At 42.0% G+C, this 25,848-nt stretch overlaps 1 protein-coding gene across 1 annotated transcript; it reads right to left on the bottom strand.

Annotated features, from left to right (window-relative positions):
- Positions 1-1,375: 1,375 nt before the first annotated feature.
- Positions 1,376-15,357, bottom strand: LOC139571497 (protein LSM12 homolog A-like). The gene is made up of 5 exons (XM_071394424.1): positions 15,159-15,357; positions 6,003-6,133; positions 4,924-5,033; positions 4,113-4,239; positions 1,376-2,012 (listed from the first exon to the last, which is right to left on the bottom strand). Exons 1-5 carry the CDS (start codon positions 15,283-15,285, stop codon positions 1,926-1,928), a joined length of 582 nt encoding a protein of 193 aa, XP_071250525.1. The 5' UTR covers positions 15,286-15,357; the 3' UTR covers positions 1,376-1,925.
- Between the last annotated feature and the right edge of the window lie 10,491 nt (positions 15,358-25,848).

Consider the following 25,848-nt stretch of genomic DNA (forward strand, 5'->3'; position numbering starts at 1 on the left):
TTTGTGTTTGCCACAATATAAAACCGTCTTGAACATTATGTTTGATGAGATGTCATTTAGCAACACAAAGGCTTATCAGAGGAATCTGGTGGGAGGGGCTAAAGGCTTATCAGAGGAATCTGGTGGGAGGGGCTAAAGGCTTATCAGAGGAATCTGGTGGGAGGGGCTAAAGGCTTATCAGAGGAATCTGGTGGGAGGGGCTATATATATGTAATGTCTGGAATGGAATCAATGGAACGGAGTCAAACATGTTTGATACCATTCCATTCCAGCCATTACAATGGGCCTGTCCTATAGCCCCTCCCACCATATTCCTCTGACTTATATAGCTTCATTATCTAGTGCTCAGTCAATCTAAATATGCAACAGAAAAAGAGGTCTTCTGACCACAATGGGACTTCCAGGATAAATAAAGGTTCAATCAACAGAAAATACACACCCTAGTCCAGTGTTCCCACACCTGAGTCAACTAACCTCAGGTGAGTTTCTCTTGGGTTACAATAAAAATGTATGCTGCTGGGGGTACCCGAGGTCTGGAGTTGGGAAGCACTGCCCTTGTCCAATCATGTCTCCGGCAGTCCATGAATTAGTCTTCTCCGTGATCAGACAAGCAGGTACCCAGTGGAATGTAATGACATTACCTGCAGATTCTCACTTCCTACTTCGACAGGTACCATCACTGACACTGAAATGACCTGTAATTTACAGTCCATTGGAATAACAACTTAGCCTCCCTTCACCAATCTTGTTCAGTATCCTCTGTCCTGAGTTATTTGAAGCAGCAAGCACAGCAGGGGCCAGCATTGGAGAAATAAGAATCCGTTTCCCATTTTAATTGAATGTCCAGGTAATGAAGGGATGGGGTCAGTTCTCTGTAATCAAATCTTTTTCTAATGAGGAAATAACAATTGCTGTGTAGTCAGATTCTTTTGAACAACTTACATGAAACAAGTTGAACAACTTACATGAAACATCTTTACTTTAAATGGCACCAACACCAGTATAATGTTTTAGTTAACTGGACGGCATGTACATGGTTAGGTGTATAAAGGGTGGCATGCCAAGTTTGACCATGCACATTGAATAGTCATGATTAAATGGTAGCCTACTGGAGCCTTGTAAAACCAGAACGATCTCACGAGAGCTCACATTCGGTTTCACTTCATGTGAACAGAAACATGAATGCAGTGGTCAGCAGTTTAATGAGGCTAGGCCTACTGCACTATTGACTGACCATTCTTTTGCAGAGACAATGTTCCATATACCACAATTCATTGTACAATGAAAATACCTAACAGGATATCAATAATGTGCCATCTGACTCTTTCAAAGGTTTGTGTTCTTTGCCTCGCAAAAAGCTATTGAAATTACTGTATTACAGTCAGAATGTGTTACTTTTATTTTAGAAAATGTCTTTTTAAAGTGTGGCATTTCAAGTCACGTTTTGTTTAAAACACAGAAAAACAGACACTTGTATAACATGGATATAGCAAAAAAAGGAAACTGACAGAAATAAAGCTAACAAGCCTTTGACTGCTCTATTTTTCTCTTTTTGAATAAATGAAATTTATGGAAAAGAAAGGAGAAAAGCCATTGGGGACAAGAGGAAGATGATGGATTGATGGGAGGGATGAGTGAGATGAAGTTAGTTTCCTTTAACTATATGGTTGCTTCATGGTTGATGTTTTAAATTATCTTTATAAAGTCTAATTTAAGATTAACTCTTTCCTCTTTTTTTTGTGTGTCTTTTTCGTTACTGTTTTTTTGATCTTCTGGACCCAGTGCTCTTCAGCGCTGGATCTTCCTGGTCTCTAGGAATGCCAACCTCGTCCGGCAGTCCAGACAGACTCCCCGCCGTGCCGTCCACCAGCCCGCCGCAGTGTTGCATTCCCTGGCTGGCCCGACCCACACTGCCCTGCGCTGACTCAAGATGATAAAGTGGAGTCCTTCTGTGTTTGCTGTGCTTGTGAACGTTGCTTCTGACTTTCCAAGTCTCTAAAATGTTTCTCAACCTGCAGAGGAAGGACAAGGGAAGACAACTTGAGATGTATGATCGTTACCATAACAAAAGTTAAGAAAAAGTGCAAACGACATGTTAATTGTATAATTGTTACACAGCAAAGGCAATGCATTGACAGCTATAACAATTGGTAGGTTGGTTGACCGCTATAACAATAGTAGTAGTAGTTAGGTAGGTTGACATATAACCATAGTAGTAATTAGGCTGACATACCTAACAGTAGTAGTAGTAGTAGTAGTAAGGTAGACAGGCCTAAGCGCAGTAGGTAGGTGGACAGACCTAAGCGCAGTAGGTAGGTGGACAGACCTAAGCGCAGTAGGTAGGTGGACAGACCTAAGCGCAGTAGATAGGTGGACAGACCTAACTGCAGTAGGTACAGTTGAAGTCGGAAGTTTACATACACTTAGGTTGGAGTCATTAAAACTCGTTTTTCAACCACTCCACAAATCTCTTGTTAACAAACTATAGTTTTGGCAAGTCGGTTAGGACATCTACTTTGTGCATGACAAGTAATTTTTCCAACAATTGTTTACAGACAGATTATTTCACTTATAATTCAGTGTGTCACAATTCCAGTGGGTCAGAAGTTTACATACACTAAGTTGACAGTGCCTTTAAACAGCTTGGGAAAATCCAGAAAATTATGTCATTCTGAAAGGCTAATTGACATCATTTGAGCCAATTGGAGGTGTACCTGTGGATGTATTTCAAGGCCTACCTTCAAACTCAGTGCCTCTTTGCTTGACATCATGGGAAAATCAAAAGAACTCAGCCAAGACCTCCACAAGTCTGGTTCATCCTCGGGAGAAATTTCCAAATGCCTGAAGGTGCCACCTTCAAACTGTACAAACAATAGTACGCAAGTATAAACACCACGGGAACACGCAACCGTCATACCGCCCAGGAAGGAGACGCGTCCTGTCTCCTAGAGATGAACGCCCTTTGGTACGAAAAGAGAAAATCAATCCCAGAACAACAGCAAAGGACCTTGTGAAGATTCTGGTGGAAATGGGTACAAAAGTATCTATATCCACAGTAAAACGAGTCCTATATTGACATAACCTGAAAGGCCGCTCAGCAAGGAAGAAGCCACTGCTCCAAAACCGCCATAAAAAAAGCGAGACTACGGTTTGCTAGTGCACATGGGGACAAAGATTGTACTTTTTGGAGAAATGTCCTCTTGTCTGACGAAACAAAAATAGAACTGTTTGGCCATAATAACCATCATTATGTTTGGAGGAAAAAGGGGGAGGCTTGCACGCCGAAGAACACCATCCCAACCGTGAAGCACGGGGGTGGCAGCATCATGTTATGGGGGTGCTTTGCTGCAGGGGGGGACTGGTGCACTTCACAAAATAGATGGCATCATGAGAGAGGGAAATGTGGATATATTGAAGCAACATCAAGACATCAGTCAGGAAGTTTAAGCTTGGTCGCAAATAGGTCTTCCAAATGGACAATGACCCCAAACATACTTACAAAGTTGTGGCAAAATGGCTTAAGGACAACAAAGTCAAGGTATTGGAGTGGCCATAACAAATCCTTGACCTCAATCGCATAGAAAATGTGTGGGCAGAACTGAAAAAGCGTGTGTGAGCAAGGAGGCCTACAAACCCGACTCAGTTACACCAGCTCTGTCAGGAGGAATGGGAGAAAATTCACCCAACTTATTGTGGGACGATTGTAGAAGGCTTACCGAAACGTTTGACCCAAGTTACACAATTTAAAGGCAATGCTACCAAATACTAATTAAGTGTATGTAAACTTCTGACCCACTGGGAATGTGATGAAAGAAATAAAAGCTGAAATAAATCATTCTCTCTACTACTATTCTGACATTTCACATTCTTAAAATAAAAGTGGTGATCCTAACTGACCTAAGACAGAGAATTTTTACTAGGATTAAAATGTCAGGTATTGTGAAAAACTGAATTTAAATGTATTTGGCTAAGGTGTATGTAAACTTCCGACTTCAACGGTGGACAGACCTAACCGCAGTAGGTAGGTGGACAGACCTAAAAGTTGTAGTAGTAGGTAGACAGATGTAGTAGTAGGTAGACAGATGTAGGTGTAGTAGGTAAGCGATACTCACTATTTTGCGTACATGACTTAAAGCACTTCCCTCTTTGCCTTTGCAGTTGTCAGCCTGGTATGGCGGCGAGATTACAACGTCGTCCATCACCATTATGTTCTTCTCCTGCCATTTACAGTCTTTGATGCTGCAGAACATAGTACACATCATTAAATCATTTAACGGGTCAAACAGTCCTTGAGCTGAGGAGTCAGGTCTATTTAAACCACTAAAATGCGTTTTAAATCTAATATGTTGAAATAAAGCATGAAATCTCAATTAAATATTTATTTATGAAGCTAAAACTTGACAACAATTTATAAGAGTATGTACCATTAGATTATCTAAGCCTATTATCTGTAAAGGTAGATAGGGATACAGACATTGGGGAGATGCGGGACAACTTAGTACTGTAAGGTATATGTGAATGCCTTTATCCAATTCTCCCAGAGAATCTTGCCGCCCGACATGCTATCACTTAGTTTGTGTGCACAGCAGTTGATCATCAGTCGCACCGCGTTGGCCGTGTGGAAAAACGGAGGTGTCGGAGCTGGGATTGTCGTTATTAATTTAAACAAAGATTAAGAGCCAAAATCAGGTCAAGACTTTCAATGTTTTCATTAACGTTGACCTAACATGGGATGTATTCAAATCACCTGCCTCTAAACCTAGCCATTATAACTGGAAAGGATATTCAGTAGGCCCAGTGGCGGCCTGGGGTCCATAAAGAATCGCCTGCCCGTGTCAGATATATTATAACCAGTAGACAATGCTGCCCACCGACACTCTGCCCCTCTGGAATTAATATTATTGAATTGAAAAAGGCACTTACGTTTTGTGAATAGTCTGGAATAGATGCTGGCCCTCCACAGAAACCCCAGCACTGATTGCATATGCTTGGGACAGCTTGTCTTCCTTCTCTGACCGTGCTCGATTGGCAAGCTGGGAGAAAGATGGCAGGGAGGAGAAAGTTAGGAGGGGATTTGGAGAAGAAGGCAGTCAACCAACTTGAGTCGAGGTGCAATCAAAACCTACACGGAACAAAAATATAACCGCAAAGTATTGGTCCCATGTTTCATGAGGTGAAAAAAGATCCCAGAAATGTTCCATATTCACAAAAAGTGTATCTCTCAAATTTTGTGCACAAACTGCAATGTCGTTTTAGAGAATTTGGCAGTACGTCCAACCAGCCTCATAACCACATGTACCATGCCAGCCCAGAACCTCCACATCCGGCTTCTTCACCTGCAGGTGAAGAAGCTGGTCTCATCTGAGACCAGCCACCCAGACAGCTGATGAAACTGTGGACAACCGAAGGATTTCTGTTTCTGCACAAACTGTCTCAGGGAAGCTCATCTGCGCACTCGCCATCTTTGAAATTGTTGCGGATACATTTTTGTTCAGTATATAAATGCATTTGAAGGGAATAGGCGCAAGACGCAACTTTCGCTTACAATTGAAAACACAATTGATAGCCTTGATCAGAAAAATGGGATGAGAAAGTTGACAAGGAAAATTTAACAATGACTGGCTCAGATGGGTGATTATTTGAGACAGGTGACAAATGGAACTCAAGTCATCTCATTGCAAGTAACCTAACACTGGACCTGGCCTGTTCATAAGATGTACAAAAAAATGTAACAGATTTTGTTTTCCATACAAATAGTCTAATCATAAGAACAAAGAATCCCGTAAAAAAGCCTAGGCTAGGATACACAAAAGCCAAGCAGCATCTACAGCAGGGGTATTCAAATCTTACCCGCCGAGGTCAGGACTACACCTGATAATTAATTTCACACACATGGTGACCCAGGTCTAAACCAGTCCCTGATTAGAGGGGCAGAAAGAAAAAAAGCAGTGGAACTGGCTGAATTTGGGGGACCTACAGTATGACAGCAGATGAGGGCTTACCTTGCTAACATTCAGTGATGCTAGAGGAGGAGTTTCAGTGCGGTCATTTATTATATCCACTTCAGAAACATAGGCTAAATTGATCAGGATGACGTCGTGGAGAGTTGGCTTTCTGCTGGAGGGATCACATTCTGGGAGGAACTCAAGTCAAGGTAAACAAGCTGAGTAGTAGCAGCAGTGCCACACAATGCATAGTAGTAGCTGTACACAATGCATAGTAGTAGCTGTACACAATGCATAGTAGTAGCTGTACACAATGCATAGTAGTAGCAGTAGCTGTACACAATGCGTAGTAGTAGTGGAACAAATTTTAAAAACTTGCGGTTCGGATCCCGGTTTTGAGTCACAGATCGGATCATTTTTCGGATCAGAAAAAAAAAAAAAGTGGAAACAAATATAACTTTGCTTTCCATTTATGACTTAAAAGAACACTTAAAGAAACAAACTTTTCAATGTTTAAATCAAATATTTAAATAAAATATTCAATACTCAATTGTTAAATTAAAGTGCAGTATGAGGCATGATACCTTCTTCCTTTGAACAATAGTGAATGAAACAATAGCCCTTGTCCACATCATCAAAAACAAGTAAAGAAAGCAAAGCAGACCTGAGCTTAACTTCAAATTATTTTTCAAAAAGATGAGGATGTCTACATAGTCTGGGGAGAGGGTAGACCTCTTTGCAGTCACTATGTCCCCTGCCGTGGAGAACACCCTCTCGCTAGGGGCGGAAGTGCCAGGCACAGACAGGTAGCATCTTGTCATCATGGCAATGTGAGGGTATTTACACACATTGTTTTTCTAACATGTCAGTGGATCACCACCATTTAAACCAGAAACTCTGGGTTGCTAACTGAGTAGACTAACTGAAGTTTATGAACATTGATAACGAAATTCTCATAACAATAGTAGTAGCAGTAGTAGCAGCAGCACACAATGCATAGTAGCATCAGCAGCAGTATCACACAATGCATAGTAGCAGTAGTAGCAGCAGCACACAATGCATAGTAGCATCAGCAGCAGTATCACACAATGCATAGTAGCATCAGCAGCAGTATCACACAATGCATAGTAGCAGTAGTAGCAGCAGCACACAATGCATAGTAGCATCAGCATCACACAATGCATAGTAGTAGCAGCAGCAGCAGCATCACACAATGCATAGTAGTAGCAGCAGCAGCATCACACAATGCATAGTAGCATCAGCAGCATCACGCAATGCATAGTAGCATCAGCAGCATCACGCAATGCATAGTAGCATCAGCAGCATCACGCAATGCATAGTAGCATCAGCAGCATCACACAATGCATAGTAGCAGCAGCAGCATCACACAATGCATAGTAGCAGCAGCAGCATCACACAATGCATAGTAGCAGCAGCAGCATCACACAATGCATAGTAGCAGCAGTATCACACAATGCATAGTAGCAGCAGTATCACACAATGCATAGTAGCAGCAGTATCACACAATGCATAGTAGCAGCAGTATCACACAATGCATAGTAGCAGCAGTATCACACAATGCATAGTAGCAGCAGTATCACACAATGCATAGCAGCAGCAGTATCACACAATGCATAGTAGCAGCAGTAGCAGTATCACGCAATGCATAGTAGCAGCAGCAGCAGCATCACGCAATGCATAGTAGCAGCAGCAGCATCACGCAATGCATAGTAGCAGCAGCAGCATCACACAATGCATAGTAGCAGCAGCAGCATCACACAATGCATAGTAGCAGCAGCAGCATCACACAATGCATAGTAGCAGCAGCAGCATCACACAATGCATAGTAGCAGCAGTATCACACAATGCATAGTAGCAGCAGTATCACACAATGCATAGTAGCAGCAGTATCACACAATGCATAGTAGCAGCAGTATCACACAATGCATAGCAGCAGCAGTATCACACAATGCATAGTAGCAGCAGTAGCAGTATCACACAATGCATAGTAGCAGCAGCAGCAGTATCACACAATGCATAGTAGCAGCAGCAGCAGTATCACACAATGCATAGTAGCAGTAGTAGCAGCAGCACACAATGCATAGTAGCATCAGCAGCAGTATCACACAATGCATAGTAGCAGCAGTATCACACAATGCATAGTAGCAGCAGTATCACACAATGCATAGTAGCAGCAGTATCACACAATGCATAGTAGCAGCAGTAGCAGTATCACACAATGCATAGTAGCAGCAGTATCACACAATGCATAGTAGCAGCAGTATCACACAATGCATAGTAGCAGCAGTAGCAGTATCACACAATGCATAGCAGCAGCAGTATCACACAATGCATAGTAGCAGCAGCAGCAGCAGCAAACAATGCATAGTAGCAGCAGCAGCAGTATCACACAATGCATAGTAGCAGCAGCATCAAACAATGCATAGTAGCAGCAGCAGCATCACACAATGCATAGTAGCCGCAGCAGCATCACACAATGCATAGTAGCATCAGTAACAGTAGAAAAGAAGCATCCTAGCACATGGCTAGAGCATCAGTGACATTCAAAGAATCTCAAGACCTGTGGATAAATATGGAGGATTCACTTTAGGTCTATACAAAAACACCCCATTTTACCAACAGTCCAGACTGCATATCTGTCATGCTGCACAATAATCCAGCCATTTGACTGAGCATTTGGCAGGCGTGTTTCTCACGTGAGAGCAAAGCCTATTCCTTCCAAATGCCTTTATGATTTTTTTTGCTTGCACCTCATCTCACGTTGGTTGAGTGCCTTCTACTCCTCTACAGGTATTTGACTGAGCAAATATATCACCACCATCAACAGGGTTAGAATGAGTCAATCATTATGAGGGTCTATTTTCCCCATCTATCGTCAATATGAGGGTCTATTTCCCCATCTATCGTCAATATTAGGGTCTATTTTCCCCATCTATCGTCAATATTAGGGTCTATTCTCCCCACCAATATTAGGGTCTATTTTCCCCATCTATCGTCAATATTAGTGTCCATTCTCACCACCAATATTAGGGTCTATTCTCCCCATCAATATTAGGGTCTATTTCCCCCATCTATCGTCAATATTAGGGTCTATTCTCCCCATCCATCGTCAATATTAGGGTCCATTCTCCACATCAAAAATGTGAAATCTCAGACAGCTGTAGATCAACGTAATAGAGTAGTAGACTGAGGAAGTCACATGGCACTCCGCCAGCAGCTGTGGTTAGATAGAGACTGAGGAAGTCTTGCCAGGCGCATGGCTCCCCGCCAGCAGCTGTGGTTAGAGGCTGAGGAAGTCTTGGGGTAGGCCGTAGCAGTACTGTCATAGTCAGCTAGAATGACAACCAAGGGAAATGCTGCCACCTATTGCAGCCACAAGAGAACATTCCCAGGTTATAGCACAGCAATGAATGACAGGAAGCATCCTAGAGAAAGTAGAGGGACATGAATGGGCTCCCGAGTTGCGCAGCGGTCTAAGGCACTGCATCTCAGTGCTAGAGGCGTCACTACAGATCCTGGTTCGATTCCAGGCTGTATCACAACTGGCCGTGATGGGAGTCACATCTATCACCTCTGGAATAGCTTGTCAAAAACTACCAGGATACCTGGTAAGATGGACATTCCACTTCAATCATGCCATCTGAACAAAACATGCATGCTATTCACGTTAGTCGGATGTGGCAGGGCCTGCAAACCATTACAGACTACAAAGGGAAGCACAGCCGAGGGCTGCCCAGTGACACGAGCTAAACTAATTCTATGCAAATAACACAGAAACATGCATGAGAGCACCAGCTGTACCGGAAGACTGTGTGATCACGCTCTCCGCAGCCGATGTGAGTAAGACCTTTAACTTCTCTAGGATAGGGGGCAGCATTTTCACTTTGGATGAATAGCGTGCCCAGAGTGAACTGCCTCCTACTCTGTCCCAGATGCTAATATATGCATATTGATATTACTATTAGATATAAAACATTTTGAAGTTTCTAAAACTGTTTGAATGATGTCTGTGAGTATAACAGAACTCATATGGCAGGCAAAAACCTGAGAAAAAATCCAGACAGGAAGTGAGAATTCTGAGGCTGGTCAATTTTCAACTCATCGCCTATTGAAATCCCAGTGGGATATGGATCTGTTTCCACTTCCTACGCCTTCCACTAGATGTCAACAGTCTGTAGAACGTTGAATGAAGCTTCTACTGTGATGTGGGGCCGGATGGGAGGTGTTTGAGTCAGTGGTCTGGCAGAGTGCCAGTTCCTGGTCACGCACATTCCTCATGATATCGACTTGCGTTCCATTACTTCTATAGACACAAAGGAATTTTCTGGTTGGAACGTTATTGAATATTTATGATAACAACATCCTAAAGATTGATTCTCTACTTAGTTTGACAAGTTTATTCGACCTGTAATATAACGTTTTGAAGTTTTCGTCCGACGTTCGCCTGGATCTGCGCGAGTGTTTGGATATGTGTACTATACGTGCTAACAGAAGTAGCTACTTGGACATAAATACTGGACATTATCAAACAAAACAACACTCCTGGGAGTGCAGTCTGATGAAGCTCATCAAAGGTAAGTGAATATTTATGATGTAATTTCGTATTTCTGTTGACTCCAAAATGGCGGAGAAATGTTGTTTATATCTGAGCGCCGTCTCAGATTATTGCATGGTTTGCTTTTTCCGTAAAGTTTTTTTGAAATCTGACACAGCGGTTGCATTAAGAACAAGTGTATCTTTAATTCTATGTAAAACATGTATCTTTCATCAAAGTTTATGATGAGTATTTCTGTTATTTGATGTGGCTCTCTGCAATTTCTCCGGATATTTTGGAGGCATTTCTGAACATGGCGCCAATGTAAACTGGGATTTGTGGATATAAATATGCACATTATCGAACAAAACATACATGTATTGTGTAACATGATGTCCTTTGAGTGTCATCTGATGAAGATCAAAGGTTAGTGATTAATTTTATCTCTATTTCTGCTTTTTGTGACTCCTATCTTTTGCTGGGAAAATGGCTGTGTTTTTCTGTGGCTATGTACTGACCTAACTGACCTAACATAATCGTTGTGTGCTTTCGCCGTAAATCCTTTTTGAAATCAGACATGTTGGCTGGATTCACAACAAGTGTAGCTTTAATTTGGTGTCCTTCATGTGTGATTTCATGAAAGATTGATTTTTATAGTAATTTATTTGAATTTGGCACTCTGCATATTTACTGGCTTTTGGCCAAGTGGGACGTTAGCGTCCCACATATCCCAGAGAAGTTAAACAGGTCAACATTCACAAGGCCGCAGGGCCAGACGGATTACCAGGACGTGTACTGCGAGCATGCGCTGACCAAATAACAAGTGCCTAAACTGATATTTTCAACCTCTCCCTGTCCGAGTGTGTAATACCAACACGTTTTAAGCAGATCACTATAGCCTCTGTGCCCAAAAACACTAAGGTAACCTGCCTACATGACTACCGAACCGAAGCACTCACATCTGTAGCCATGAAGTGCTTTGAAAGGCTAGTCATGGCTCACATCAACACCATCATCCCAGAAACCCTACACCAACTCCAATTTGCATACCACCCCAACAGATCCACAGATGATGCAGTCTCGATTGCACTCCACACTGCCCTTTCCCACCTGGACAAAAGGAACTGTTGTAGTGCCAGGACAACAACCTCTCCCTCAATGTGTTCAAGACAAAGGAGATGATTGTGGACTACAGGAAAAAGAGGACTGAACACGCCCCCATTCTCATCGACGGGCTGCAGTGGAGCAGGTTGAGAACTTCAAGTTCCTTGGTGTCCACATCACCAACAAACTAACATGGTCCAAGCACACCGTGAAGCGTGCACAACAGAACTTACTCCCCCTCAGGAGACTGAAAAGATTTTGCATGGGTCCTCAGATCCTCAAACGGTTCTACAGCTGCACCATCGAGAGCATCCTGACTGGCATGGCAACTGCTACGCCTCCGACCGCAAGGCACTACAGAACGGCCCAGTACATCATTGGGGCCAAGCTCTCTATACCAGGCAGTGTCAGAGGAAGGCCCTAAAAATTGTCAAAGACTCCAGCCATCCTAGTCATAGACTGTTCTCTGCTACCACACAGCAAGCAGTACCAGAGAGCCAAGTCTAGGTCTAAGAGGCTTCTAAACAGCTTCTACCCCCAAGCCATAAGACTCCTGAACATCTAGTCAAATGGCTACCCAGACTATTCGCATTGCACCCCCCACACCACTGTCTGTTGTCATCTATGCATAGTCACTTTAATAACTCTACCTACATACTACCTCAACTAACCAGTGCCCCCGCACATTGACTCTGTACCGGTACCCCCCCTGTATATATTGTTATTTTTACTGGTCCTCTTTAATTACTTGTTACTTTTATCTCTATTTTTTTAAACTGCAATGTCGGTTAGGGGCTTGTAAGTAAGCATTTCACTGTAAGATCTACACCTGTTGTATTCGGCGCATGTGACTAATAAAATGTGATTTATTCATCTACAAAACATCCAACTACAGTTATGGCTTTAACCACAACACAGAAAGAATTGCAACTGTGGTTACATGTTTGCATGCTTTGTTCCTGGTGGGGTCTTTACTGTCTGCCACTGCCATTCATTGACAATTTAATCTACAATTAAATTGAGAAGCTCTGTGAGTGCTAAACAACATCTTCAGTCTCAGTGGACTAGTATAACGAGAAGAAAAAATACAGTTAAAATGGCAATAGTCACATGCATGTGACAACCTAGCGCTCAAACTGTAGGCAGCATTCTGCCTTCTCCCTACAGTTCAGCCATTAGCTTCGGCCACGACTTATGTGAACTACAATCCCGAAGCTGTGTTTTAAAGTTGCAATATGTAACTTTTTAGGCAACCAGAACAAATTCACATAGAAACATAAGTTAAAGATCTGTCACTCATTGAAAGCAAGTCTAAGAAGTGGTAGATATGTTCTATGTGCACCATTTCTATGCTGCACGTTCTTAAGTTTTGTTCTTTTACTTTTGGTTTGGAACACCAGCTTCAAATGGCTGAAAATACAAAATGTTTGGTTATGGAAAATATTTTTCACAGCGGTTTAGATGGTACAACAACTCTACACTATACTTGCTTGTTATGTCACCAACGAAAATTAGAGGCACTACTACGATTTGCGCAACCAGGAAATGGTGGAATGATTTCTGCATAGTGCATCTTTAACGTTTAGAAACATCAATAATCATTGCTTGCGAAATGGCTTTCTAAACATATGGCCCTTGTCTTTTATCAGCGAGAAAGAATCCTTCAAATGAAGACACACTTACTGTAGCAGTTACAGATCCATACAGCTATGGAGCCTCCATCCGACTAAACTATACTGCAGCAGTTACAGATCCATACAGCTATGGAGCCTCCATCCGACCAAACTACACTGTAGCAGTTAAAGATATGGAGCCTCCATCAGACTAAACTACACTTCCATTACACTTCGGCACGACCAAGGTGAGTATCAATTTAACCTGTATTTTTCAAATGATTTCTCTCTGATATTAAAGTTAAGGTCATTACGCCTCATGTCCACCGGATGCATCAAACTGTTCCAGCGGAAGTCATTCATTGTCAATGGCGCAGTGCTTTGGGGGTGCAGTACTAGGCAGTGGTGTGTTCTGTGTACCAAATCAAATGTATTTATAAAGCCCTTTTCACATCAGCAGATGTCACACATTGCTTATACAGACACCCAGCATAAAACCCCAAACAATGTAGATGTAGAACCACGGTGGCTAGGAAAAACACCCTAGCAAGGCAGGAACATAGGAAGAAACCTAGAGAGTAACCCGTCTCTGAGGGGTGGCCAGTCCTCATCTGGCTGTGCCTGGTGGAGATAAGAGTACATGGCATTAAGGCAAGATTGTTATTCAAGATGTTCAAACGTTCATAGATGACCAGCAGGGTCAAATAATAACCACAGTGGTTGTAGAGGGTGCAACAGGTCAGCACCGCATGAGCTCAATATTTTCTACTCGTACGTTGCTTTACCGTTGCATACAAACGAATACACACACTCCAACTACCAAGATTTGAGCTAGTTGAAAAGCGAAGCACATGTGCCTCAAGTACGGAAAATGCGCGCTAGAAATACAAAACTGCACTGCAAGCTATGCATCTTAATGTTCAGACCGAGCGTTAGATTTTAACAACCCCCACCCACTACTACAGGAGACGCTTTCATCCAACATTAAGTGTAATGTAATGGAACTGAGAGTCATGATCAAGGGCTACTGACAACCAGTCATTGGAGCACATGCATATGGTGGTCCTACGCCCACCCTCAAAAGTGTGGATTGACGAGAGAAATCCATTGCTTTTTCAGCTAGTTACTTGGGCCAAGGTTTATTGAAGAGCCATATAGTTGACCAATAAGATTCGCTTTTAGCTAGCTAGCTTTACTGTACAGTGACAGAACCGGCATGTTTCATCATACTACCGTATCTAGCTAACTAGCTAGGCTAACTAACGTTAACTAGGTACCCTTGGGTCATCCACTGACTTTGACAAGTCAATCATGCCGTGCTAGTTAATCCGATTGATAACTAAGACTGTCTTTATGCTTGATATTCTTAACAGCGTCAAATGGTACCATAAATTATAATTTGCTGGCTATCTAAACGCAAGCTAACGATAGCTGCTAACTAACAGCAAATTAACGTCGCTAGTTAGCGTTGAGGAAATGAAATTAATTGTCACTTACCTACCATTGCAATCAGTTAGGTGGCAATAAGAATGACAGTATATCGCATGTCAAAACCACCTGCGCTGGTCAGTTAGTAAGCAAGACTGTCACGCTAGCCAATAACAATTACTGTATACTGTTAATGAGTCTGCCATGATGCCATAATGGGTTCTGCCAAATAGTGATCCTAGTCGAGGATCAGCAATTCTACGTTGGCTCACAACACATGTAAGCAACAACTACGCGATCAGAGCAAAACTCCAGCAACATTAACAAAATGTAATACAAAAGTAATGAATTGTATCAAAATATTTCACGTCGGACACAGCTAGCTAAGCATTTCGCCTAGCTACAATTACGCCTGCGCGGATAACTATTTGACATATGTTGGTTACAGACAGGCCCTCGCCGAAGGCACACAGGCCAATGATTCAATGGCATCCTAAAATGGAGAAAGGATACTCAAAGTCAACATCTTGGACTGGTAGTCGAAGGCCACCACTTCTCCCTGTAGACGCTGGCCCAAGCAGGTAAGACAAGAGATATGGCTCCCGACGCTAAAATACTCCCCCGGTCCCGGAGCCGCCATCTTCTCCGCCAGGAAAGCGGAGCTCCAGTATTACGTAAAATTAGTACGTGAACTCGTCACTTGGACGACTTCGGGCAATGTCAAATTACATACGTTGCATATGATGATTTTAATTAATTCCACAGTTCATACTGTAGCTAGCTGGCATTCTAGCATTACATTTAGATTTTTACCAAGGATATCATATTGTTGGATCCCTTGGATGAAAAAATTTATATAAAAAATGATATATATCATTGAATTAATAAAGCTGCATACCAACATAGACTGTGTTTCGAATACCCATACTAACATACTGTATACTACATACTTAATGAGTATATACTACATACTATATACTATTAGTTAATTTTAGTATACTGTAAACAAACTGTATCGTTTCAGTTGAGCATACTAGAGCTGCTCCTGTCTACCGGAAATTGATGCTGTTGCTATGCAACCTCTTGCTAGCTTGTTAACACAACAAATGACTAGCAAAAAAAATGTATGGTTTCGGGTGTGTTCGTAAATTCAATCTGCAGTAACAGAGTGTACTCTGGGCATTCGTAAATCCAGAGCGTTGTCAGATTGTAAATTCAGAACATTAGGTAACTAGCTAACATACAGGCACATACTACTGTAATGCTATGCGTTTCGTAAGGATAGCGTAGCTAACAAATTGTCAGCCAACACAACATGTAACGTAACTTATTTAAAAAGTAATTACTTTATTACATTGCTAAATATTTCCCTAACATTTCCCACTAGTTAGTTCAATGAATTTGTATTTGCTCTCGTCGGACATCGGCTGCATATTTTCTGCCATTTTCTTCAAATCTGAAAACGTTGTGAAGCAACGCCCATTTACTGAAGAGTTGCATTATCGGCCCTAAAAGTACGGAAATAGTGTTCTCTGCGTGTATACTTAGTATTTTGGTGAATTTAGTACGACATCCGGGAACTTTTGCAATAATAACTATATCCATACTATGACCAATAAGCATACTATATAGTCAATTAATGTCACAAATTGTGTGGTTAGTATGAGTATTCGAACACAGCTATGGTCTCTTTTTTGTTTTCTTGAGTAAGGCAGCTCCAAAATGCAGGTGTTTCAGCCTAGCTCAGTGCTTTCTGTGGTGGTGGGGCAAGCCAGCAGAACATATGGAGCGCTGCGCCGTGATTGGCTCAGTGTTCTGTCACTAATGGGGACTTTACGTCACTGCCAAGTGTAAGGAGACCTTGAACATTTTAGCCCTTCAGCTGCCATAGAAGTGCCCATCCAAGAAGGCTCAAGGTCATTGGCCACAGATAAAATGACAGCAAACCACGTTATACAGAAGCTTTTATTGGACTGATCATGTCAACATCATACTTTCACAGTTTTAGCTAGCATTCATCATCATTAATCAAATTGACAATCTACTGGCAAATCCTTTTTAATCCTTTTCATATGAAAATAAATAATGAAGAGAAATTATGGATAAAACGTATCAGTGCTCATAGGCCATTGGACATAAACATTACACAACAAGTTGGAAATCGCAAATTCAACGAGTGGTTTGGAAGAAATCAGTGACAGTGGCTGTGTGGTCCCAAATCTGGGATTAAGTTTTTTTTCCCCAAATTAAAAATGATAAACATTCAACATTGGCCATGCTGTCAAATAAGCATGATTTTTGCCACGCTCAAAACAACTGTTAATTCGGAGGACCGCAGCGCCACCTTCTTGTTCAAGTGAGCACAGCATGAACAATGTGAGTCCAAAAATGTATTGTATGCTGCTTCATAAATTATGTAATATGCCAGGGAGACATGTATACTGTAGCTAAGAAAGTAATACTAAGTGTATGTTGTGTAGTAAGATGTTAGTAGCCCATGTGCCTCACCCTAATAATTTGGTCTATTTACCCCTCTAAATTGCACCTACATTTCTGACTCTTCTACTGTAGCCTATAACCTGTTTTAGAGAAATGTAATCATCAAATATTGTAAGAGCTTTCATTGTCTGCTCATATGCCCCCTTATTTATCCTACGGTTCATCAAGTTTGCAGACGACACTACAGTGGTAGGCTTTATTACCAACAACGACGAGACGGCCTACAGGGAGGAGGTGAATGCCCTCAGAGTGTGGTGTCAGGAAAATAACCTCATACTCAATGTTAACAAAACAAAGGAGATGATTGCTGACTTCAGAAAACAGCAGAGGGAGCACCCCCTATCCACATTGACGGGACAGTACTGGAGAGGATGGAAAGTTTTAAGTTCCTCGGCGTACACATCACGGACAAACTGAAATGGTCCACCCACACAGACAGCGTGGTGAAGAAGGTTCAGCAGTGCCTCTTCAACCTCAGGAGGCTGAAGAAATTTGGCTTGTCACCAAAAACACTCACAAACTTTTACAGATGCACAATTGAGAGCATCCTGTCGGGCTGTATCACCGCCTGGTACGGCAACTGCTCCGCCCATAACCGTAAGGCTCTCCAGAGGGTGGTGAGGTCTGCACAACGCATCACCGGGGGCAAACTACCTGCTCTCCAGGACACCTACACCACCTAATGTCACAGGAAGGCCAAAAAGATCATCAAGGACAACAACCACACGAGCCACTGCCTGTTCACCCCGTTATCATCCAGAAGGCGAGGTCAGTACAGGTGCATCAAAGTGGGGACCGAGAGATTGAAAACAGCTTCTATCTCAAGGCCATCAGACTGTTAAACAGCCTTCACTAACATTGAGTGGCTGCTGCCAACATACTGACTCAACTCTAGCCACTTTAATAATGGAAAAATGTATGTAATAAATGTATCAGTAGTCACTTTAAACACTGCCACTTTATATAATGTTTACATACCCTACATTACTCATCTCATATGTATATACTGTACTCTATACCATCTATTGCATTTTGCCTATGCCGTTCGGCCGTCACTCATCTATATATTTATATATACATATTCTTATTAATTCCTTTACACTTGTGTGTATAAGGTAGTTGTGAAATTGTTAGATTACTTGTTAGATATTACTGCATGGTCGGAACTAGAAGCGCAAGCATTTCACTACACTTGCATTAACATCTGCTAACCATGTGTATGTGACCAATAAAATATGATTTGATTTGATTTGATTTGATGATGGCTATTTGGCTTCCTATCAAGCACTTTGAGAGCCCGTTCATAGACAGACTGAATGGATTTTAATGTTGGGCCCAACTAGTCAAGCAGTATATTAAGTGAGGGAGTATCATAGATTTGAAGTACAGTTTTGCTACCTCTGTAGTTAAACAATTTCGTATAAATCCGAAATTAGCTAGGTTGAATTTGGTTATTTGATTTACCTTTTTCACCTGCTTTTTAAAAGAGAGGTTGGAATCAAGTATGATGCCATGGTACTTAAAATCAGATACCACCTGGAGCTTCTCCCCTGACACATAGACATCTGGCTCAGTAGCATCAGTTGTCCTCTTTGTGAAGAACATGCAGACAGTTTTTTCACATTGAGATGCAAACATGAGTCACTGAACCACTTTGTAACCTGGACCATTACAGTAGTGAGTTCTCGTGCAGCTTGTTGTTTGCTCTTTGCATGCACATACTGTATATCACTATATCATCTGCATAAATTTGAACTTCAGACCCAGTACAGACAGAAGGCAGATCATTAATGTACAGGCTGAACAGGAAGGGCCCCAGTATTGACCCTTGGGGAACGCATAGCTAAGAGTGGGAGACAGCTCATTGCTCACTGACACACTGAGATCTGCCTTCAAGGTATGATTTCATCCATCTTAAGGCATTGGGAAAAAAGTTGAACTTGGACAATTTTGTGATGAGAACCTCATGGTTAACAGTATCAAAAGCCTTCCTTGGGTCCAGAAACAGAGCCCCAACAACGACCCCTTTGTCCATCCTGGACTTAGGTAATATCATATCAAATCTTATTTGTCACATGCAAATACAAATGGTGTAGACCTTACAGTGAAATGCTTACTTACAAGCCCTGAACCAACAATGCAGTTTTAAGAAAATACCCCCAAAAAAGGAGGGAGAGGTTGTTGTCATTGCACCACACGGCCAGGTCTCTGACCTCCTCCCTATAGGCTGTCTCATCTGGATCGGTGATCATGCCTACCACTGTTGTGTCATCAGCAAACTTAATGATGGCGTTGGAGTCCTGCCTGGCCGTGCAGTCATGAGTGAACAGGGAGTACAGGAGCGGACTGAACACGCACCCCTGAGGGGCCCCCGTGTTGAGGATCAGCGTGGCAGATGTGTTGTTACCAACCCTTACCACCTGGGGCGGCCCGTATGGAAGCTTTGAGGGTGCTATGGTGTTGAACGCTGAGCTGTAGTCATTGAATAGCATTCTCACATAGGTGTTCCTTTTGTCCAGGTGAGAAAGGGCAGTGTGGAGTGCAATAGAGATTGCATCATCTGTGGATCTGTTGGGGCAGTATGCAAATGGAGTGGGTCTAGGGTTTCTGGGATAATGGTGTTGATGTGAGCCATGACTTTCAAAGCACTTCATGGCTACAGACGTGAGTGCTTCGGGTCAGTAGTCATTTAGGCAGGTTACCTTAGTGTTTTTGGGCACAGGGACTGTAGTGGTCTTTTCCCTCTGTTTGCACATTTAACATGCTGGTAGAAATGAGGTAAAACGGATTTAAGTTTCCAATTTAAGAATTGAAACCCTGACGGCGAGCCAGGCCTAATCGCCCAACATCAGTGCCTGACCTCACTAATGCTCTTGTGGCTGAATGAAGGCAAGTCCCGCAGCAAAGTTTCAACATCTAGTGGAAAGCCTTCCCAGAGGAGTGGAGGTTGTCATAGCAGCAAAGGGGGGACCAACTCGATATTAATGGCCGTGATTTTGGAATGAGATGTTCGACGAGCAGGTGTCCACATACTTTTGGTAATGTAGTGTACTTTCTCAACCAATAGGAGTTGCAGTTGTCTGGGTGGCCAGGGTTGCCAGGTGGAGCTGAAATTTCTAGCCCAATGACCAAAATCTAACCACAAGGCCTCAAAAGTAGGCCAAGAAATTGTTGCGCAGCAAGATAAACAATTTTTCCATATTGTTATCGCGCGAATTAGGCAAAAGCAGAATGGCAATTTTTCTGCTGATGATTGAAGAGTGTATCGTTCCCGTTTACATAATATGTAATCGTGTTTCTTAAGTATGCATGATATAGGCCAAATGTTTTCTTTATCTCTTACCTTATACTGTGTCTATTTCCAGCTATGTAACCAGCAGTGTAACTGTCTCCCTCCATCCCTCCCAAATATGTATGCAAAATCTCACTTTGTTTAGTTACAATGCTGCCTTACGAAATTGAGTGATTGACAAATGATATGTTATTATGGCTTCCTCTCTTATTTCTCATTTTTTTCTGTATTATATCTTTTAAAATTAGTTATACTATTTTGATATTGATTACTACAGTTGGGTAGAGCTTGCAAGTTAAGCATTTCACTGTACCTGTTTGTGCATGTGATAAAACTTGAACTATAGGGAAATAGTACCACCTTCTGGTTAAACCTAATCAATTCATGAGTCATTGTTCATCTCAAGTAGTTTCCTGTACCCAGCTACAGACTAGTAGTTTATGCTTGCTTGGCAAGTTAAGTTATGTAACACTAAATAAGAAATGCCCTGACAATAAAAATGTCAGAATACTGTATGCAGCTATTCATATCATTCACCTGAAAGACCAAAGCAAATAAATGACATGCAGGATGTTTTTCAGTTGGTAACCATTTATAAATATGCTATTATTCAATACATAGGGTTGACTGTACAGATTACAATCAGTTATCATGAGATAAAAACACATTCTTTTAGTTTTTAATTAATATTTCATCACAGCGCTCTGCAAGCTCACATTTACAGACTAAAGAACTCTGCTCAGCAAGCAAATACATTTAAATTAAATTAAATAATAAACTAGAACGCTTCAGAGTTTTGCGTTTTGTCTGGTTGGAGGTTTGGTGGAAAGGATACAGCTTCATTACTCTATCCCACATGTATATCCCACATGTCTATCCCACATGTCTATCCCACATGTCTATCCCAGATGTATATCCCAGATGTCTATCCCAGATGTATATCCCAGACCATATGTATATCCCACATGTCTATCCCACATGTCTATCCCAGATGTATATCCCAGATGTCTATCCCAGATGTATATCCCAGACCATATGTATATCCCACATGTCTATCCCACATGTCTATCCCAGATGTATATCCCAGATGTATATCCCAGACCATATGTATATCCCACATGTCTATCCCACATGTCTATCCCAGATGTATATCCCACATGTCTATCCCAGATGTACATCCCAGATGTCTATCCCAGATGTATATCCCAGATGTCTTGCCCACATGTCTATCCCAGACCAGATGTCTATCTCACATGTCTATCCCACATGTCTATCCCACATGTCTATCCCACATGTCTATCTCACATGTCTATCTCACATATCTATCCCACATGTCTATCCCACATGTCTATCCCACATGTCTATCTCACATATCTATCCCACATGTCTATCCCAGACCAGATGTCTATCCCAGATGTATATCCCAGATGTATATCCCAGATGTCTTGCCCACATGTCTATCCCAGACCAGATGTCTATCTCACATGTCTATCCCACATGTCTATCCCAGATGTCTTGCCCACATGTCTATCCCAGACCAGATGTCTATCCCAGATGTCTATCCCAGACCAGATGTATATCCCAGATGTCTATCCCAGACCAGATGTATATCCCAGATGTCTATCCCAGACCAGATGTATATCCCAGATGTCTATCCCAGACCAGATGTATATCCCAGATGTCTTGCCCACATGTCTATCCCAGACCAGATGTCTATCCCACATGTCTATCCTAAATGTCAATCCCAGATGTACATCCCAGATGTCTATCCCAGACCAGATGTATATCCCAAATGTCTATCCCAGACCAGATGTACATCCCAGATGTCTATCCCAAATGTCAATCCCAGATGTACATCCCAGATGTCTATCCCAGGCCAGATGTATATCCCAAATGTCAATCCCAGATGTCTATCCCAAATGTCAATCCCAGATGTATATCCCAGATGTCTATCCCAGATGTCTATCCCAGATGTATATCCCAGATGTATATCCCAAATGTCTATCCCAGATGTATATCCCAGATGTATATCCCAGATGTATATCCCAGATGTCTATCCCAGATGTATATCCCAGATGTCTATCCCAGATGTATATCCCAGATGTCTATCCCACATGTCTATCCCAGATGTCTATCCCAGATGTCTATCCCACATGTCTATCCCAGATGTATATCCCAGATGTATATCCCAGATGTATATCCCAGATGTCTATCCCAGATGTATATCCCAGATGTATATCCCAGATGTCTATCTCAGATGTATATCCCAGATGTATATCCCAAATGTCTATCCCAGATGTCTATCCCAGATGTCTATCCCACATGTCTATCCCAGATGTATATCCCACATGTCTATCCCACATGTCTATCCCACATGTCTATCCCACATGTCTATCCCAGATGTCTATCCCAGATGTATATCCCAAATGTCTATCCCAGATGTCTATCCCACATGTCTATCCCAGATGTCTATCCCAGATGTCTATCCCACATGTATATCCCAAATGTATATCCCACATGTATATCCCAAATGTCTATCCCAGATGTCTATCCCAGATGTCTATCCCACATGTCTATCCCAGATGTATATCCCAGATGTATATCCCAAATGTATATCCCAGATGTATATCCCAGATGTATATCCCAGATGTCTATCCCATATGTCTATCCCAGACCAGGTGTCTATCCCAAATGTCTATCCCAGACCAGATGTATATCCCAGATGTCTATCCCAGATGTCTATCCCACATGTCTATCCCAGACCAGATGTATATCCCAGATGTCTATCCCAGACCAGATGTATATCCCATATGTCTATCCCAGACCAGATGTATATCCCAGATGTCTATCCCAGACCAGATGTATATCCCAGATGTCTATCCCAGACCAGATGTATATCCCAGATGTCTATCCCAGACCAGATGTATATCCCAGATGTCTATCCCAGACCAGATGTATATCCCAGATGTCTATCCCAGACCAGATGTATATCCCAGATGTATATCCCAGATGTACAGTACCAGTCAAAAGTTTGGACACACCTACTCATTCAAGGGTTTTTCTTTATTTGTACAATTTTCTACATTGTAGAATAATAGTGAAGACATCAACATTATGAAATAGCACATATGGAATCATGTAGTAACCAAAAAAGGGTTAAACAAATCAGAATATATTTTATATTTGAGATTCTTCAAAGCCACCCTTGATGACAGCTTTGCACACTCTTGGAATTCTCTCAACCAGCTTCATGAGGTCGTCACCTGGAATGCATTTCAAATGAATGTCAGTCAATCCGGAAAATGTCAAGAACTTTGAAAGTTTCTTAAAGTGCAGTTGCAAACCTTCAAGCGTGATGATGAAACTGGCTCTCATGAGGACCGCCACGGGAAAGGAAGACCCAGAGTTACCTCTGCTGCAGAGGACAAGTTCATTACAGTTACCAGCCTCAGAAATTGCAGCCCAAATAAATGCTTTACAGAGCTCAAGTAACACACATATCTCAACATCTCAACTGTTCACAAGAGACTTCGTGAATCAGGCCTTCATGGTCGAATTACTGCAAAGAAACCACTACTAAAGGGCACCAATAAGAAGAAGAGACTTTCTTGGGCCAAGAAACACGAGCAATAGACATTAGACCGGTGGAAGTCTGTCCTTTGGTCTGATGTCCAAAGTTTTGTTTTTGGTTCCAACCGCCGTGTCTTTGTGAGACGCAGAGTAGGTGAACGGATGATCGCCGAAGGTATGGCTCCCACCATGAAGCATGGAGAAGGAGGTGTTATGGAGTGGTGGTTCTTTGCTGGTGACACTGTCAGTTATTTATTTAGAATTCAAGGCACACTTAACCAGCATGGCTACCACAGCATTCTGCAGCGATACACCGTCCCATCTGGTTTGCGCTTAGTGGGACTATAATTTTTTTATTCAACAGGACAATGACCCAACACACCCCCAGGCTGTGTAAAGGCTATTTGACCAATAAGGAGAGTGATGGAGTGCTGCATCAGATGACCTGGCCTCCACAATCACCTGACCTCAACCAAATTGAGATGGTTTGGGATGAGTTGGACCGCAAAGTGAAGGAAAAGCAGCCAATAAGTGCTCAGCATATTTGGGAACTCCTTCAAGACTGTAGGAAAAGCATTCCAAGTGAAGCTGGTTGAGAGAACGTCAAGAGTGTGCAAAGCTGTCATCAAGGCAAAGGGTGTCTACTTTGAAGAATTGGAAAATATATATATTTTTTGATTTGTTTAACACTTTTTTGGTTACTACATGATTTCATATGTGTTATTTCATAGTTTTGGTGTCTTCACTACTATCCTACAATGTAGAAAATAGTAAAAATAAAGAAAAACCCTTGAATGAGTAGGTGTGTCCAAACTTTTGACTGGTACTGTATATCCCAGATGTCTGTCCCAGACCAGATGTATATCCCAGATGTATATCCCAGATGTCTATAACAGATCCCAGACCAGATGTCTATCACAGATTCCAGGCCAGATGTATATCCCTGATGTATATCCCAGATGTCTATCACAGAACCCAGACCAGATGTATATCCCAGATGTCAATCAAAGATCCCAGACCAGATGTATATCCCAAATGTCAATCAAAGATCCCAGACCAGATGTATATCCCAGATGTCTATCATAGATCCCAGACCAAATGTATATCCCAGATGTCTATCATAGATCCCAGACCAGATGTATATCCCAGATGTCTATCAAAGATCCCAGATCAGATGTATATCCCAGATGTCTATCACAGAACCCAGACCAGATGTCTATCCCAGATGTCTATCACAGAACCCAGACCAGATGTCTATCCCAGATGTCTATCACAGAACCCAGACCAGATGTATATCCCAGATGTCTATCACAGAACCCAGACCAGATGTATATCCCAGATGTCCATCACAGATTCCAGGCCAGATGTATATCCCTGATGTATATCCCAGATGTCTATCACAGAACCCAGACCAGATGTATATCCCAGATGTATATCATAGATCCCAGACCCGATTCAGGACACTGTGTATACTGTATGTGTTTCTGTTTGAGATCAGGACAAATAATAAAACATGCATCTGAATGTTTACAGCCAACTAATTTACATTTTACAGTCAACTAATTTACATCAAAAGTTGGAAAACAAAACGCCTCAAAAGTCCTTTTAAAGTCCTTTTTGAAAGAATAGTACAATTCCTCACACATACAGTATGGTCTTAAAGTTGTCCAAATGAGCTATCCTGTGGGTAGGGAACCATTTGAATCATTTTATTCAGCCATTTGAATAGCAGACAAGATCAAAATGGAAGCTGTCCATGAAGCAGTGGCAACTGACTGAGCATTCAATCTGACTGAAGTACATTCACACACCCATTGTTTTTATACTCTCACCTGGCAAATA

This window comes from Salvelinus alpinus, chromosome 3 (genome assembly GCF_045679555.1).
Source record: "Salvelinus alpinus chromosome 3, SLU_Salpinus.1, whole genome shotgun sequence".
NCBI lineage: Eukaryota > Metazoa > Chordata > Actinopteri > Salmoniformes > Salmonidae > Salvelinus > Salvelinus alpinus.